Source organism: Otolemur garnettii, unplaced genomic scaffold (assembly GCF_000181295.1).
Source record: "Otolemur garnettii isolate 467f Iridium unplaced genomic scaffold, OtoGar3 scaffold00064, whole genome shotgun sequence".
NCBI classification, from domain to species: domain Eukaryota; kingdom Metazoa; phylum Chordata; class Mammalia; order Primates; family Galagidae; genus Otolemur; species Otolemur garnettii.
Window position 1 is genome coordinate 8,161,459 of NW_003852459.1, and position 18,715 is coordinate 8,180,173.

The 18,715-nt window shown below is 45.6% G+C and overlaps 1 protein-coding gene across 2 annotated transcripts in view; it reads left to right on the top strand.

Annotated features, from left to right (window-relative positions):
* Positions 1-18,715, top strand: part of KIF5C (kinesin family member 5C) — a 142,130-nt gene that overhangs the window by 117,918 nt on the left and 5,497 nt on the right. For both annotated transcript variants that reach the window (XM_012807127.1, XM_023515032.1), the window contains 7 exons: positions 4,785-4,973; positions 8,233-8,350; positions 10,325-10,401; positions 11,126-11,235; positions 13,261-13,362; positions 13,557-13,617; positions 17,569-17,640. In XM_012807127.1, coding sequence (XP_012662581.1) covers positions 4,785-4,973; positions 8,233-8,350; positions 10,325-10,401; positions 11,126-11,235; positions 13,261-13,362; positions 13,557-13,617; positions 17,569-17,640 — 729 coding nt within the window. The remainder of the gene's footprint in view (positions 1-4,784; positions 4,974-8,232; positions 8,351-10,324; positions 10,402-11,125; positions 11,236-13,260; positions 13,363-13,556; positions 13,618-17,568; positions 17,641-18,715) is intronic.

Consider the following 18,715-nt stretch of genomic DNA (forward strand, 5'->3'; position numbering starts at 1 on the left):
GAAACAGAGGGACAAGAGAGAAGAAAAATGTTCTTAGCCAAGAACAATTGACAGTTTGCTAAATTTAGAGAGGCCATTGTCGTTTAACTGAAAAGCAAGTGGAGACATTTTTAAAAATTAGCTTTATTAAGTTATAATTTACATAATGTAAGCTGCACATATTTAAGGTATGTTAAGGTATGTTGGAAGGTTGTGATGTACATGCTCACTCGTGAAACCCCCCCCCCCCAATCAAGACAGTGAACATGTCTATCACCCACAGAAGGGTGTGGCACTGTTTCTAGTCTCTCTAGTCACTATTTTGTTTCATTGGTCTAATCTTCATGCCAATACCACAATTATTTTGATTATCACAGCTTTCTAGTACTGGAGCATCTTGTACAGAATAGTCATTGATAAATGTGTACTGATTTTATCAAGCTGGAGAAGGGTAATAGAATGCTAGCCTCACACATCCCTAAAACCAAAGTCTTTGAAGTTAGCCATTTTATCTTTAAAAGGCAGCATTCTACATCAGTCTGCTGAGTGTGAAACACTCAGTTGGGATTGTTAAATACTGGAAAAGATTGTTAAACCTGAGATTAGGTTTTGGTTTATACGATCTATTTCTGGGAAACACTGGAAGTCCTTCCTGGGTGGTGGAAGAGGTCCATGCTTACAGCATATGACCACTTGTACGTTTAACCCTTCCTTCGTGGAACTTGTGTTGTAAGTGGATATTTCACAAATCCTGTGAATGAATCTCATTTTAACACAGCATTCTCAGACATGATAGAGTTGATATTACTACACTTCACTTTGGTGATTTATATGTGAGAATTTAATTTTTTGAACCATGTTGATGTGGAGCAGTAAAGTTTTGGTGTCGGGTGATTAAATGGCCTCACGGTATGAAGAAGGCGGGTTGATTTATGGGACAGTGGCGGCTGCTGCTGATAAAGGTAAAGGAAGAAGGTATTTTTATGCGAAGTTCTAAAATAGAGCTGATGAAAATGCTAATGAAATCAAGGAGTGTCTGGGTGCTTCAGCATTAAAAAAAGAGTCCTTACCTTTGGGAATCTGAAGTATGATTGAGATTATTTTTAAATACTCAATTGGATGTTTTTGAGATTATTTTTGGATTCCAGACATTGGATGCCCTAGTTAATTTCATTGATAATTCTCACTTATAGATCATTGTATTCTTAGTGATTCTGCCGTTTTCCTTACAATTATGATTCAGTCTTCAGGGCAGTGAGAGCTGGCATTAAGCAGTTGTGTGACTTGGGACAAGTCACTGCTTCTTTGGACTTCAGTTTCCTACCTGTAAAATGACAAGATGAGTTTAGATAATCTCAAACGTTGTCACTCAGAAATCATATGATTTATTTGTTAGATTTATCATTATAGGTCCAGATACTTTTCTTACTGGTCATGACTTTCAACTGATAGCACCATTCTTTTGGTACAGTAAAATGAGAGCAAGGAAATATTTCAGTGATCTTGTATTTTTGTTCCTAAAATCCTATTCAGTTCCTACAAGGTCCCACCTGACAGGTTTTAGGTGAGGAGAAAAGCATTGTTTAGTCAACAATACAAGATGAGCACAGTAGATGACAGGTGAGCCCAGTGGACCCATGGCACTGGGCTTGCCTTAAAACAAAGATTTCCAGGACTCTGTTGACTGAACAGAAAGTTGAGGTAGAGTAAGTGAAATGAATTGGACTGGCTGCCTGATTTCCTTTCAATCCGCACTGACTACTTTTAGTCCCATTCTGACTTATAGGCCTTGTAATGAACACTCACTTTACTTACCTTCAATATTTCCTGACTTTGCATGGCCACTCCATCTCCAGGAGGCCTGGGATCAGGGTGGGAGGACGACTCTTCACCTGGAGACTGGGAGAGTGGCAGGCCGCAGCTTCCATGTGATTTCACGGCAGTGCCTTTTCTCCCAGATCGGTCCTGGTACTGAATCCCATGGGTCTCATGGTCTGGCATGCAGTTTGGAGGCATTGTCAGCTTCTGGGAGAGTTATAAATAACATTTTTGCAGCATACTCTGATTATTCTTAGATTATGCTTTTGGAAATAACAGTGCTTTGGAATTAGTAGAAACTTTTGAACATAAAACCAGTAAGTACCCAAACTGCAGTTGTGAGAAACCTCACAGCTGAAAACCATTTATTTAGTGGATTCTTCTCTCCATCAGACACCAATTCCAAATCTCCTTTTAGACTTCCTAGGACAAGAGTAGGCTTCAGAAGTTTTGGTTCTGATTTGGGAGAAGAAACGTCCAGCTCTCACTCTGGAGGAGGCCCATCATTATATATGTATGTGTGTGTACTGATAGATTTTCTTTTTAACTCTTCCCCAACTTAAGTGACATCTGGGCATAAAAAGCAAAAGTGTCCTACTTTAACAGATCTGGGAAAGAAAAGAGGTTTGTCCCCTTCCCAAGCTGCATGAGCTACTGGTTCTGCAGCGTTTTCCCACCAGGAACTGGTAGAGGCTGTGAGTTCCATGTGGGGGAGATGGATGTTCCTTATTTTTCTGCTAAAGCTGGAGGACACATGAGATACACCTGGTCAGGGTAGGGAGGCGTTTCTCGTCCCTCTCCCCCATTGGACCAGTGCCAAAGACAGAACAAAACTGAATTTAAAGGTTACAGACTCTTTTCACCCCGTCTCTGTGCCATTGGATTATAGTGGGCAGTGGTGGTGTTGGCAGGCAAATCTTTCGCAGACAGAAGTATAACTGGCTTCGCAAGAACCTCCTTTAAGATAGAGGCAGAAATTGATACTTGTAGATTTTCTTGCCATTAACTTAGATTCTGCATTGTGCTGACTGACACTGGAGTTGGGTGACAGATACCATTGTTGAACTCTTAGGGGAATGCTGACGCCAAGTTACAGGTACCCCGCCGACACTATCTCCTGTACTCCGTATTTGGCACCCAATGCCAGGGCTGATACCTGATTCCATTTTCTCAGCTCTTAGATGTTAAGTGAAAAAATAATTATATGATGAGTTAATGCCAGCAGTAATGACAAAAGCAGACATTTACTATTTCCATAGTGTACTATGGAACAACTAAAAGATAGGGTGGGAAGCATTGCTCAGAGCCCACTGAAGCCTGTGTTGGAGGGCTGGATTCGGGACCAGGCTCTTTGTTTTCTACTGAGGTGCTAGGCTGCCCTCTGGTGGTCAAATGGAATAGGCACACAGTTACTTGCACGTTGGTCAACTGCCCTACAAGATCATGTTTGCATTTCCTAAGAGTTTCTATCTCTAGTATCTTGCATCAATTTTTGTTTCCAATAGAGCTCTGAAATGCAGAAACTAAAGATCATGCAGGAATTCTGGCTGTTGCTGTTTACTTCCAAAGGTGGTTTTAGACTGTTCTTCGCAGATGATCTTAAATAATGATCTAGATTACTGCGTGCTTGGAAAGGGCAGGCATGAAAAGGCAAGAAAAAATAGATTGGTAGCATTGAAAAGTCATGCAGGGACACCTTCATCAAGAAGGTCTTTGATAATGAATGGTACATTCATATTCATTGGATTTTCTATTTAATTGGGGACCATTAGAAAGTCTTTTCTATTTTAATCCTTGCTTATAGAAACATTCAAGGCATTAGACTACTTCTGTGCCTGAACAAGCAGACCATACAGAACATACATTTTTTTTTGAACATACATTTTTTTGAAGAGGAAACAGATTTTGCTCTCTCATGCAAGCTGGAGTGCACTGGCATGATCATAGCTCACTGTAGCCTTGAACTCCAGGATTCAAGCAATCTGCCTTCCTCAGCCTTTTGAGTAGCTAGAACTACATACAGGTATGCACTTAGCATGCCAGGTAATTTTAAAAAAATTACTTTTTGTAGAGACAGAGTCTTGCTGTATTGTTCAGGCTGGTCTCAAATTTGTGGCCTCAAGCACATCATTGAAATTTTGATTTGAGTTTTTTAAATTATAAATTAATATGAAAGTACAGAAGTTGAGGTTACATTGTTTTCAATTCTAAGGTAAATTTCAAGTTGTAGTTGAGCCCTTCACCCAGGGGGCATCCTGAGCACCCTCACATTGTCAAATTAGGTGAGATCCTGCCAATTTCACCCCCAATTGGAGTTTTTAATAGGGATTCAGGGTCACCTTTAAGAGTATCGGGGTTTGCTGTTACAGAAATGTGTTAGGACAGTAAATGGTATATTTCTTTGAGATTATTTCCTTTTAAAATTTTTCAGAGTTTTTTTCTTCTTCTTCTTTTCTTTTCTTTTTTTTTTGAAGGCAGAGTCTCATTTTGTGACCCCTCAGTAGAGTGCTGTGGCATCACAGCCCGTAGCACCCTCAAATTCTTGGGCTCAGGTGATTTGCTCAGCCTCCTGAGTAGCTGAGACTACAGGTGGCCATTACAACACCCAGCTAGTTTTTAGAGACAAGGTCTTGCTCTTTCTCAGGTTGATCTCCAGCTCCTGAACTCAAGCAATCCACCTGCCTCAGCCTTCCAGAGTGCTGGGAGTCACCGTGCCCAGCCAGTGTTTTTTCTTCTGATGTCATCTCTTTTATCTTAAAAATCAAGTGTAATGCAAAATCTGGTTAATTGAGGATTATATTGAGTAGGGATTTTTCAATCGAAAATTTCACCCAAGGTTTCAGAGATCATGATCAGCTTGCCCTGTGATCAAGACTTTTAACCAAAAATCCATGGACATCCTGAGGATCTGGGGATGGGTTTTGGGGGAATCTTCTACCTTCTGGATGTTAGAGGCCGTGTTTGAGTGTGCCCCCTCCTGTGCTCAGCTGGCAGATGTGAATGGTGTCATCGAGGAGGAGTTCACCATGGCCCGCCTGTACATCAGCAAGATGAAGTCAGAGGTCAAGTCCTTGGTCAACCGCAGCAAGCAGCTGGAGAGCGCCCAGATGGACTCCAGCAGGAAGATGAGCGCCAGCGAGCGGGAGCTGGCCGCCTGCCAGCTGCTCATCTCCCAGGTGGGCCTCTTCTCTCTCCCCAGTGCACATGCCGCCCATACCCTTCCTGGAGCAGAGCAGGGATGGCTGATGGACTTTGCTTTACATGAATGTGGCCTCCTCCAGGCAATGAAAACTCAGGGTTACTCTCAAGGGTAGGTTTTGTTGTATGAAGTACTTGAATTCTCTTGAGTCCCTTCCCTTTTTAAAGGATATGTTGTACCTGTCCACCCATAGATGGGCAGATAGATGATGAATGGACAGGAGTGAATGGAATATCCTAACATTTCTTCATCTTTTAATCTTTACCATAGATCCAATTTAATTTGGGAAAAGAAACCACCACTACCAGTGGTGCTCACAGTAGCAGCGGGTAGTGCGTATTGAGTGCTGACACTGTGTGCGGCACGGTGCTCAGCACTGCATTTTCTTACCTGACCTTTAGAAAGTCATGGTAGGCAGGTTTTATTATAGCTCCTCTCTTTTGGACAGGAAACTGAGACTTAGATCACATACATTGTCTAAACATACACAGCCAATCAGTGGCAAGGCTGGGACTCAAACCAAAGCCCAAGTCTTCAGGACTTGTCATACCCAAGAGCGCATCTCATTTGCTCAGTGGGTAAGGCTGCTTTCCTTCTCACTGGCATGGCAGTTTCATTTCAGTAAGGTAGTTTTGGAAAACAGCCCAGTTCCTGGACTGTCACTGATCCCTGAGCTTGATATGCAGGGCTGACGTTTGTGAGAGTGGTCAGTGGTAAGCGGCTCACTGCTCTATGCCAGGCATTAGAGTAGCCTGAGTCATTTGGGGGAAACAGATACCAGCTTGGAGTGGTGTGCCCAATGATTCTGGGAGGCAGACAAAAGCATACTTCATTCTGGCATGCTTTTAGTCATAATAATATGTAATCATAGAAACCTCTCCAACCTCCTGTCTAAAAGGGATCCACAAAGTTCTATTTTATAACCAACATAATAAGCAAAAATGTATTGAAAAGATCATTCAGTGGGATAGTGAACTTGATATGTTCATACTTTATTGATAAAAGTATAATTTGGTCAGTGCTTTTGAAAAGTACCTTAGAAATCAAAACCCATAACAATGTAGTATGCTCTGGTCCAGTAATTTCACTTATTATATTTTTGTAATGAAAATGAAAAATTTTTACTTTGAATAGTGTTATCATTTCCTGATTAAAAATATTAAAAGCTTATATAAAAGGTGTTGGGTAGAGTGTTACTTTACGTTATGATAAAATAAATTACCCTAACATCCATTGACAGACTAATAAGATAAAGATATAGGAAAGAAAATTGTGTACCTCTTATAAAAATTTCATAAAACCTAGCCATTTGGAAAGTATAATTACATTAAATATAAAGTAAACTGAAAGTGCTGAGTTATATCTCTGCTGTGCTTTGCGACTCTGTAAAATGTGCATTCCTACAGATAAGCCCAGAGACCTAAGGGTGAAGTAATAGATCAGGTTGAGTGGCTTATAAGGGAAATTTACACCACTTTTTCTGGATTTGCTTCACGTCTTTATTTTTTATATGTATTGTTATCATTTATCAGAAGACATTTTTATAATTTATAAATGCTGAGATGAGAAATGCTAAGCATTAGTGAATGGTGAACCTCGAATGTGCCTTCTAGATCACCTATGATACTGACAGCATGGACTTTGGGCACTTCTGACCTAACATTTAGGGACCATGGCAAGGGTATAAATAGAGGCCTGTGGCCTGCAGCCCACTCTCTTCCTTTTTAGCTGGTCATTCCAGCTGCCTGTCCATGTCCCTTCTGTACCCACTGCAACTTGATGAAACTGATAGAACTGTGTTGACTATAAATCTATATAAATTGATGAGGAAGAGGCAGTGCCGGCCATGTGTATGGCCATATGGCCATTGGAGTAGGGAGTTTCTAGGTCCCTAGTACTCAGTGTGGTCTAGAAGGGGATGTTGGTTCAGGTGGGAATGCTCCCTTGGTCTGCAAACCTTGCTCAGTGGAGGTAGGTATAGCCAGAGGAAGCCCAGTGGGGCACACTAAAGCCTAGGGCCCAGGATGGCAATGCCCATCACCTAGGTCTCAGAATAATGCTGACTTTGGTGTATGGGACCAGAGTCTGGAATATTAGGATGGTTTAGGATTAAAGAATACCTGTGTTGGAAAGTTCTTTCTACGTTATCAGCAAGCACACCCTCCATTCCATGTTATTTCGTACTCTGCTGTAATTTATACAAAGTCAGAGAGTCAATCATTACTTCCTGGGGTTCAAAAGTACCAGGAGCTTTGGCCCTTTGTTTTCCTATGTGATCAAGCAATCTGATAAAATATTTCCAGCAAAAATGCTGTTGTCTTTGTTTACCTTCATCCTCTTCATCATCAGCTTATGTTTATAAAATACCTTCTCCACCTGAGTCATATTTCCTGCAGAAGTTATTTCATTAGATTAGAGCTCAGTCTTCAGGGTCTTTTAGCCTAAATATGAGCTCCCTAGATCGGGAGGGCGGGAGTGTTTCTCATACATTTTCCATCTGCCGGAGCTGTTCAGCCACAACCTCCCATTGCGTTCATTTATTCCACTGATGTTTATTACGCACCCGTTCTCACGGGAGTAGTCCTACTAGGAGTATTTACTAAGTGCTTGCCCTCATAGAGCTTGCACACACACACACAAAATAGGTAAGATAAATCCTGTAGAAGTTAGGTGCTGTAAGAAAATGCTGGGACCTGGCTGATAAGGAGCTAGTTGGGACTGTGTGCACACGTGTGTGTGTGTGTGTGCGCGCACACGCGCGCGCCTGTGTGTGTGTGTTTGCATGTGTGTGTAAGGGGAGGGGCAGTTTCCCAGAGAGAGGAAAATGTAAAGTGCAGAGCAGAGCCCCTGAGATGGAAACTGGAGTGTGTGAAGGACAGAAAAAGAAAAGAGCTAATCATTTGAGTTATGAAGGTGGAATCCAGAGGTACGTGTTCACAGACTGAGACCACCAGCCCTGGACTATTCTAGCCCCTTCTCTCCAGCATGCTCAGGCTTTGGTATCTCACATTAAGTGGATGGGAGGAGGGGCGCAGCTGGGGGCTGTGTCTTGCGGGAATGAGGCAGAGAAGCACGTGGAAGAACAGAGGACTGTCTCGGTCCACGATTCTGAGTCCTCAGTAAATACACAGCATTCACTGGCAAACTCCATCTCTGTTGCGTTTTCTCAGCTGCAGGCCTGGGCTGCTGGCTTGCTAGTCGTTCACTCTTCTCTTTGCTCTATTTGCTTGTTTAAGCATGAAGCCAAGATCAAGTCTCTCACAGACTACATGCAGAACATGGAACAGAAGAGGAGGCAGCTGGAAGAGTCCCAGGACTCACTCAGTGAAGAGCTGGCCAAGCTCCGGGCCCAAGGTAAAGAAATATTAAACCACCCTGCAGGTGTCAAACGCTCCACCTGAATCAGACAGTCTCTGGTTGGCTGGAGTCAGGATGCTCAGTTTTGTCTGGTTTAAGTATTTCTAGATCTGCAGAAAATAATAGCATAACTGGAAAAAGAAAGTTTTTTCTAGAAGACTGTCCCCACCCTGAATCTACTGTTCTTTCTATCCCCTGTAGCCACTCAGCTGTCTAAGACAGAATCCTCCCCTGCTCTACCTCCTGCCTCAGGCAGTTGCCAAGGCCTGTCTGTTCCGCTTGGTCATTTCTGTCCTCATTGTCACTGACAATGGACTAGGTTAATTGAGGACTGTGACTATATCTACAGGGCAGCCCCCCCCCCCCAGTCTGCTCTGGGCCGGGCACTGCTATATCCCAGGGCAGACTGGGGTGAGGTGGGGCCACTGCATCTTCCGACCCTCTTGCTGTCCAACTGACACCTCTCACCCTCCTGTGGCATCTCGTCGCTCTTAATGTAAAGTCTGAACTAATGCCAGGGTTTACGTGGTACTCTCTGCCCTTAAACAAGCTGTTCCCCTTGCCAGGCAGCCTCCTAACCCCTTTTGCTTTAGAGAATGTGTGTGTGGTGCAACATGAAACCAGAACACGCATATAGAGGCAGGCAATGAAAATGGTTAGCGTCCTTTTGGAAGGCAATGTGAAAATGTGTGTTAATAACTGTGACATTTCTCTATACCTTTTGATCGTCAGCTCTCAAGTGCTCACTGTAGAATTTTAGATTAGAAAAAACAAAGAGCTACCTTAACGTCCAATAGTCAAATAAATAAACGTGGAATGTTGTTTCATAGGATATCTATTTTTTTAGACTGGAGATGGACTACATGAAGGTGTGTAGCAATGTTTATGATGCAACTATAGATTAAAAACCAGTAACACATGATTTTCTCTTTGCTCTGGTTATAACTATTAAAAATGGATGCTTGTGTTCCTAGGAATTAATATTTAAAATGAAAATGGTTGCGATAGGGTAGTAGGATTGGTGATGAGGTTATCTGTTTCACTTCCTTTATTGTTCTTGTATAGTTCTTTTGCTCAATAAATAGCATTTTGTTTTAAATGCCAAAGCAAATTAAAAAAGAAAGAGAACATATCTACCCCACCATAACCTTGCAACATTTTCTTTTCTTCTTTTTTTAAAAAACTTTTTTTTTTTAATGTAGTAACAAATGAATGTTAGGACTAGAGTAGGCCTAACGTGGAGATGGAAAATAACTTCCTCTTGTACCTGGTTTCTGCGGTGGGGCCAGTGAGTAGAAGTAAAGTAGAGGTGAGAAGACCTGAAGTAAACCGAAACAGACCCGAGAGAAGTAATGAATTGAACGCCACTGTCTAAACCATTTTGCTCCCCTCACCTCCCCAGTGGGGGCTGCCCCAGGCACCTCTTGCTTGGGGCACATACCCCAGATGAGAGTACTACACAGCAGCCTGTCCCAGTATCATGTTGTATTTCCGTGTCCCTTGTTCTCATCCTTAGAGTGTGTTTACCTGCTCCAGATGCCTAGAAAATAAACAGCTCCCCTACGGGAGGTTGATCAGCTCTCCGTGGCATTCACAGAGGGCTTACCGGCTTACCATCTGCAAACATGCGTGGCCTCAGGGCGCTCACAGAGGCCAGGTGGGAGGCTACTGCTCCCTGGTGTGAGGTGACACAGAGCCCGACACAGCCTGGGGCAGGCTCCCAGATGGGCTCCTTTCCCCTATAGTTACCTGTCCCCACAAGGACTCCAGTTCCATAAAGTAGGTCCTTGAGCGAGGTCAGCTCACTTTAGCCAGAAGTCCTGTGTCGGGAGGCCCGGTCCTGTGTGCCAGGGTTGTAATTGGGATGTAAGATGATGTTTCACGGTTGCATTTTTCTTGTTTCTTAATTTTTGCTTTTGGGTGTTGGTCCTGCCAATTAAATCTTTAATCATCATTTAAAATTCAAAACAGAAAAAATGCATGAAGTCAGCTTCCAAGACAAGGAGAAGGAGCACCTGACGCGGCTGCAGGACGCTGAGGAGATGAAGGTGTGTGTGGCCGTCCTGTCCCTCACGCCCAGGGTGGCTCTGATGCTTGTGAACTGGATTTCCTTCTTCCAGGAAAATTTGTCCTTCATGTCTGTGCCTGGCAGTGGAGGAGGAAGCGGGAGGGACCCCTGCTGGGCCTTCAGAGTTGATCTCAGAGTGTAGCACAGAAATGGTGGGACCATCCAGAACCCCAGATGTCCCCAGATGATGGTGGGTGTGGCATTAATACCTTTGTCCTCCGTCTCCTGATAAGGATGGACAGGGCAGCACACCCCCGATCATTTCATGGGCCACATTCTTGAGGTAGGGCAGTAGGCAGGCAGGGGCTATCAGCTCTGTTTTCTCGGTGAGGAAGTGCAGTTCACAGGTTAGCAAGGCTTGTCTGAACTCACCCAGGCCATCAGAGTTTCCCTGCCCTCTAATTGTCCTAGCTGGAAAAGCCATGTAGCGTGGATGAACTGTAAAATGTCAAGGGCAAACTTTTTATCTAATTGGCAGACTAATTTGCTCCTGGGCCCACTCAGTTTTATAACAGATCCTGGGTTTTATTGTCCCAATAAAGCAAGGCCAGGTTCTGGGGACTCAAGAGCCAGAAATGCCCCCAGTTTGGGGATCTGACATCAGAAGGACTTGGGTTATGAGGTAGACAGCAACACAGGGCTTGTCACAGAGTGGGCTAAGTGCCAACGAGTGGATGACACATTTCTCTTGGCCTGGGTTGCAGAAGGCTCTGGAGCAGCAGATGGAGAGCCACCGGGAAGCTCACCAGAAGCAGCTGTCCAGACTTCGGGACGAAATTGAGGAGAAGCAGAAAATCATTGATGAGATCCGGGAGTGAGTTGGCCCCGGGGCTTGTGGGCTGTGGGGGTGGGCTTGACTTATCCTCTTGGGCCAGCCAGGGATGACATGGCTGGTAGCCAGGGCCCCTGCTCTCCATGCCCCAGGGGACTCTGTGCTGTGTTCCGGAGATGCAGCGGGCCAGGCGTGCTGCTCCCAAGGTCTGTTTTCCCATCTGGAACTGAATCTCCTGGGGCTCTGGTGGGGCAGGTGGCAGGCAGGCCCAGCTGCCCTTATAGCCCCTGAGGGGTAGGGTCACAAAGGTGACCCAGCTGGGCAGACGCACACACGCTAGTAAATGGGGAGACTGTATGAAAATGCCAAAACCCCCAAACACTCCAGAGAAGACAGTCAGAACTGCTGTCTACTCCCCTGCACTCACAACCACGCCTGTACAACCCCCTGGTTACACGTGCACATTTCTCAGGGACCACACCCTTACATGTCTGTGTGATCTGAGGTGCCAGTGGCCTGTGACATTGCCACCAGGATAGCATCGCTGGAGTTTGTCTCTGGTGACCCCCCTTCACGTGTACTCCTGCCTCGTGGCAGCCACCGAGGAGCCCCAGCTCTGCAGAGCCCTTTCTCCCCCTCCTCTCTTGCCTTTGGTAACTCAAGGTCACTTAGCTAGAAGGTGCCTTTGGGATCCCCTCCTCTTTTGCCCAGTGGATCCTCTTGTCAATGTCTAACTTTGATTGCAGAAAAATGTTTTAAATGTTCTAGATAAATGAGATAGGATTACAAGGAAAACCAACTACAGTAGAACCTCTGTAAGTTGACCACCCAAGGACTGTAATAGGAGGGTCAACCTGTGAAGGTGGTCACATAAGGAACCAGGCCTGCTGTACAGATTCATACGTGTGGTGCATGTCCGGTCTGTGGAAATTAGGTCAACTTAAGAAGGTGGTCAGTGGAGGGAAGTGGCCAGCTGTGGAGGGTCAGCTGTATACTGAAATGCAGCTCCATCCACTGACACTACCCTCCACCAAGGACTAAACCAAAGGTTCCCTCCCTCTCACTTTCTGTGGATGAAGATATATGGGAAGCAAGGTGGAGTGATTTTGAATTTCTCTTCAGTGTGTGAGCCCTCCCACAGTGCATGTGCATTTTAAAAGCCGAGAATGGTAACTTAAGCAAAAGCCTAAGGGTGTGATACAGGCTCTGTGCTCACTTTCCCCTGAGGAAGGCACGGCAGCGTCCTCTCTCCCCTTTTCCTGGGCTACTCCCATGCGAAGCTGGAGATATGCTCTCGCTTTTAAGCATGTGGCATGTCCATTATTCTGATCAATCACCCTCAATATAATTTAGCAGGAGGGAAGGGAGAGAGAGGGTCTGTGAGCAGGTGCAGAGCTGAGGAGGCTTCCTCGGCCCGTGGCTTCAGGCAGACCCTGGACTTTCCTTCAGCATATGGTCTCTGGCTGTACAGTCTCTTGGGTGTGGCCGTAGGGAAGGTCTCGAGATTTCAAGAGCCCTGGGGCTGACGTTCCTGTTGATGTGCTCAACCAGATGGCAAGTTTCTGTTCCCAGCTGAACCCAGACTCTCAGAGCTGCCCTTGTGTCAGCGAGGCATCTGGACTTGGGAGATGTTTTTAGAACATCTGACCAGAGAGGAAGGAAGGTCGAAACGGCCACGTGCAGCCTCTGGAGTGAGCACATGCCATCTCAGGGGCCAAGCGAGCACAGTGCTTTGACAGACCTGGGGCTGCAGTGCTCTCTTCCTCGGTTTTAAAATACCAGCCCTTTTCCCGTCTCATTATTTTTCCTCTGAAGCTCAAGCCCAAGCAAACTATAAAAATATCCTCAAAGCCTTGTGTTTCATGCCTTTGAGATGCTCCCTAGAAATTAGTTTTCACTTGGACGGAAAGGAAGCTGTGAGGTTGTTGTCTGATCCCTCCAAATCCTCCAGAATTGCCGCCTTTATTGTATAGAACTAATGGGGTTGGAATAGAGCCGAGGTTTTAGTCGGATGACTCAGAATTTCAGACTGATGTGGAATATATTGCTTTTTCCTCTCAATTTCAGTTTGAATCAGAAACTGCAACTGGAACAGGAGAAGCTCAGTTCTGATTATAACAAGCTGAAAATAGAGGACCAAGAGAGAGAAATGAAGCTGGAGAAGCTCCTGTGAGTGCACTGGACAGTTTCCTCCCCTCTCCTCGTCACTGCCATGTGCTGGCTCCACTGGGCTAATTTAAGAACAGACAATGGCTATTTGTGTGCTTGTCTGGTTTGCTTTTTGATTTATCTGTAGGTACACGCAGTATTTGCTTAATTTCTGATTCCCCTTTCACGGCTCATGATTCCTTTCTGTTTTTCAGATTGCTCAATGATAAAAGGGAACAGGCCAGAGAGGACCTCAAAGGGCTGGAGGAGACAGTGGTATGTCAAGATGTTTTCCAATTCATTTTAGTCTCAAAGACCAGAGTAGTTTGTGATTTGTTGAACTATTTATTCTAAAATTTTATCTGTGCACACTTTTCTGTGCTTCATTGGAGACATAAACATTCTGTGGAAAGTGGGATATATAGTATTTATTCCCCAACTCTTGGCAGAAGCCATCCATCCATCCATCCATCCATCCTCAGAGCTTACAGCTGTAACCTTAGAGACTCTGAGTGAGAATTAAACTGAATCACAATTTTTCAGCCCCTGCACTCACTGAGCATGTCCTAAGGGCTGGCATTCTTCCAGGTAACTGGAGAGATCAGTAAACAACAGAGATAAGATCCCTGCCCTCAGGAAGCTTGTATTTGGCTGAAGGAGACAAGATAAACAGGAAGGAAGAAAATCTGTCTGCTTCATTAGGCAGTTATAGGAGGAGTGGGGGAAGGCCCCCCAGGAGGTGACATTTAAGCAGGAATTTGAAGCAGAAGACGTGAGACATTAGGATGTGTGGGGGAGAGCATTCCATGCAGAGGCAGCAGCTTATACCCAGGCCCTGAGGTGAGCCCATGACGGGTGTAGAGAAGGCCTACAGGGAGCTCAGTGCTGAGCAAGGAGGGATGGAAGGTGGGCACAGGGTGGCGGTGCTGGCTAGCGAGGGCCTGGGGTCCTCTAGGGCTTTGGACAGAGGAGTGCCAGACCCAGCTCACTTTGATTTGAAATCCCAGTTGGTTCTCTCAGTCCTGCATCTGGGTTCTGGGCTTCTCCTCCTCTGGCTGGCCAGTGTTTCAGCAGCCCTGTGGGATGCTGCCTGGCCTCAGGCTCCTTGAGAGCCCTTCAGAGGGAGAGCTCTGGTCATGCCACACGGCCTGTTTTAAGATACCCATTCCAGTATAGCTGCTCCCTTTGGTGAGAACCTTAGGACATTTCACACTTGTGAGGAGTGGTTGTTCAGATACAGCCATCACTTGATTCCATCCCTAGGCTGTGCGAATCTGCGCTGGGCTGAGCCTGTCTCCGAGAGCCTGGCGACCCAGGCTGGAGGCAGGTGGCTGTGCACATCTGAGCCTGGGGCTGCATTCTGGCTCCTGGGCCAGCTGCACTGGCTGCTCTTCAAAGCCAGGGAGGGGAGATGAGGACACATGGCCTTTAGGACATAAGTAAGATCCCTGAATTTCAAGGGAAGTTGGGCCTTTCAAGCATGGAGAAGTCTGGAGAGGGCGGCTGTAGGGGGAACTGAAACAGAGCCATCAGATTGCTTCATCTACATCTGTTTTACCAGAAAAGTGACACCCATAATTACAGACAATTATACAAGTTCCGAAAAATATCGAACGTTACAATTTTACTATATTCCCCCCACCCTGAGATTTCAGGATGTTTTCTTCCTTTGCACATGTGAGCTCATGGGCAGTCCCTCCCCTGCCATCCACACCCTCCTGTGCACCTGCCCCTCCCTCTACTCACACACTCACGGGTGCTTACACACCCCTCACTCTCACCCACAGTTCTTCATGCTCCTGCTCTCACACCGTGTCAGCTGCACTCACACCCTTGCTCTCTCTTGCACACACAAGTATTCTCACGCGCACTCACACACAGTCACTCCTGGACACCGTCCTGCTCACCAAGGAGCAGCTGCCCTTGGCCACTCCCACCTCACTCTCAGTCCCCTTCACCCACACTGAGGCGTGAAAGGCTAGTTAACCAGTTCTTTGGCCTCTTCTGGGTATTTGAATGGGTCTTTTGAATGAGGCATTTCCTTCAATGGCATCCTCACATCTCTCCACTGTCTCTGGCGTCCTCACATCTATCCACTGTCCCTCCCGCTCAATTCCATGCTCCTCTCACCAGCTGTCCTCACTCCATATTCACGTGTCCTCTCCACACGAGGGACCCACTGACGTCGCCACCCTCGTGCTCTCCCTCACTCTCCCACCCACACGCGTGGCACACACACCTTTCACGTCCAAGATTGGAACCCGCGCATGCAGTTTTAGGTGCTGATATTTTCATGCGGCCTTGGAATTCTCCCCACGCTGTAAATGTTCTTCAGAAACAGGTCCCTGTCCTCAGCTGAATGTTGTCTCACCCTCCTCCCAGGTGACCCTGGCAGCCACTGCATAAGAATAAACAAGCTGGTGGGGTCTGCCTGGGCTCCGGGAACCCTGCTTCTGCCACGACAGGGCTCCTCTCGTCCCACTCTCACTGTCCACTGCCTGGAGCCCAGGGGCCTGTGATGGGAGGAGATTTAAGGAAAGCCAGTTGGGGTGGGGGAGTGACAATGACTATGAGGGAGGAAACAGTCATTGCCCAAGGAAAGCCCAGTGAAGCTGCCTGACCATAAATGTGCATAAATGTAACTTAGAAATGGTTTAAATGTCCTTAACTGCCCCTCCCAAACTGTTCATTTTGAATCCATCAAAAGATAAGCAAGAATGAGAGGAACTCGCCCAACTCAGGACTCCGTATTTGGTGTGGTGGTGTTTTTCATGAGAAATGGGAAGCATGAGTACATTTCAGGCAGCAATAACACTGCTGGCACAGGCGAGCATGCGGGCAGGTCAGGTACCAAGGAGCAGGGCGCTGGGGACTGAGCTTCACTGGCAGGGCCTGGGTACTCTGCACTAGGCTGCATGGTGGCGCAGCCCCAGACAGGTAGGGTGTTACATAATCCACAGGCACAGATCCATTTGGCTCCCTGCAGAAAGTACTTCACCTCCTCTGAGGGCACAGTGGACTTTAGGTTCTTCTTACTTTAGAGACTTGGGTCCAGTAATAAGACCATAGGTTACCAGAGAATCTTAATTGCAAGAAACGTAGTGTTTCCATAGTTTTATTGCCTGTTTCTTCCCTTTTGATGTTAGCAAGTGTGAGATGCATCCCTTAACATTGCGTGTTAGAACAGGTCAAGTTAGAGAAATTACGAAGTTGAAATGCAGAGCTTATTTCTCTCCTCCTCCCATATGGAAAATATTTTGCAAGGGACTATTCATATCTCCTGCAGTAAATACCTGGAGATATAAACAGAGTGAAATATGTTGATCTCCTGATTTTGTTAGTAAAGATTACCAGGTTTGGCTCAGGGCCTGGTCTCAGCAATCTAATTTCTAAGGGTTCATTTGCAGAAAATAATCCAGAATGAAGGAGAAAAATTCTCCCAAGAAGTTAATTACAGTGAAAGGTATAATGGCAAGAACAAAAGGAAACCATAAAAGCCTAAGAAAAAAATGGTTTTTATGATATAAAATATAATGTATCAATGAATCCATTCTAGTAAAGGGCAGTGAGTGCTCAGTTTGTGTCTAAACTGTCATAAGAGTTGCATAAAGATCACTTCATTCAACCCTGACAGACCACAATGAGGCAAGCACTATTTTATCGCCATGTTACAAATAAGAAAACAGAGGCACAGACAAGTTAGGTAACGTGCCCAGGGTCACCACGGTGGGAAGTCCACAGAACGCCGGACCAATAACCCCAGGGGTGTAAACAGCAATGGACGTGTGGACTTGAGCCTACAGGGGGTGTGGAAACATGAAAAATGTCAGTCCTGGCTAACTTTCACCTTCAGTGTGTTGGTATTGTATTTAATGCTAATGTCATAAAGAAAAAGAAGAAAAGGAATCCATTCTGGTACTATAGCTCACTGGGAATTTTTGAGAAAACTTTTGTGTTTTTCCGGTTGATGGGAAAAAATGCTTCCACTGAGACAGCAGCTCCAGAGCAGGCTTTGTTCTGGTTTACATTTGGTTGCCTGGGAGATCCCAGGCTCTGCTCCCAGACGTGCTCCTCATAATGCCAGGTGGTCTAGGGGTGGGCATGGCACGAGTGGGTCACAGTGTGTGCAGGTGGGTGCAGAAGGCACATGTGGAGAAATCTGGGGTTAACAGTCTGGTGCCAGAAGTGTCCTCACTTAGGTGGCCTTTCAAAAATCTTCTCTTCCAGTCTAGAGAACTGCAGACGCTTCACAACCTCCGTAAACTCTTCGTCCAGGACCTGACCACACGAGTTAAAAAAGTAAGTTCTATAGCTTGAGCAAAAGCGAGACCCCGTCTCTACTAAAAATAGAAAAACTGTGGCAAGAGGTCACGCTTGAGCCCAGGAGTTGAAAGTTGCTGTGAGCTATGATACTGCAGCACTCTACTCAGGGCGACAGCTTGAGACTTTGTCCAAAAAAAAAAAAAAAGTAAGTTCTGTTTTGTCTGCAGGGGACAGAGAAGAAAATAAAAGATGGCCAGAAAGAGTCATTTTTGGTTGAAACGTCACTTGCTTAAATTGGGGCTGGTTTTGCTTAAAAATTAATTACTTGAAGCCTGAGAATGTTATTAAAAGAATGTGCTAGGGGCAAAAACTACTTGGAAACAATTTTCTCCCTGATTTTTCCTTCTTAGTGAAGGACAGCTATAATGCGTTCTCTGTCCTTTATTTCACGTGAACACATATTTGGCCCCATATTTGGTGTGAAAACCACTGCTCCTGCTTGATGGAGGATGATCAGGAACGTCTTACCAGACAACATTGCCCTGAAGCCTGGAAAAGGCAGAGCCTGAGAGCCTCCTGTTTGTTCAGAGGCCAGTAGGGGTGAGGTCAGGGTTTACGGAGTGCTTTGACATCCAGTATCTTATTTGCCTTTCTCAACAGTCATATAAGTGGTGCTTAGTATTCATGCTTTTGCAAATGTGAGGATAGGCTCAGATGTTAAATAATTTGCCCGGAGTGCACTGCTGGGAAGAGCCAGAGATAGCTTGCAGTCCAGGCCTGCGGGATCTCTAGATGGAGCTTCTTTGCTTTTCATGCTGCACCAGTGATCTCAGGAGCCCCCGTAACAGTGACCCCCACTCCCTACCAGAGCACCTTGCAGAGGTTTAAGGAAGGAGTGAGAGGTGAAGACAGCAAGAGGGTTACTCTTTAACAATGTTTAAAAGGGATGGCCAGGTTGCCACGGGCCATTTGTAGAGGTAGGATAGGACTGAAGGAGACACATTTAAGAAGAGTGTGCATGTGTGTGCATCCGTTTGAGCGTGTGTACTTGTGTGTCTGTTTGAAGGAGCCAAGGGAAAGCAGTCAAATGCCTTAAAAAGAGGAGGTGATC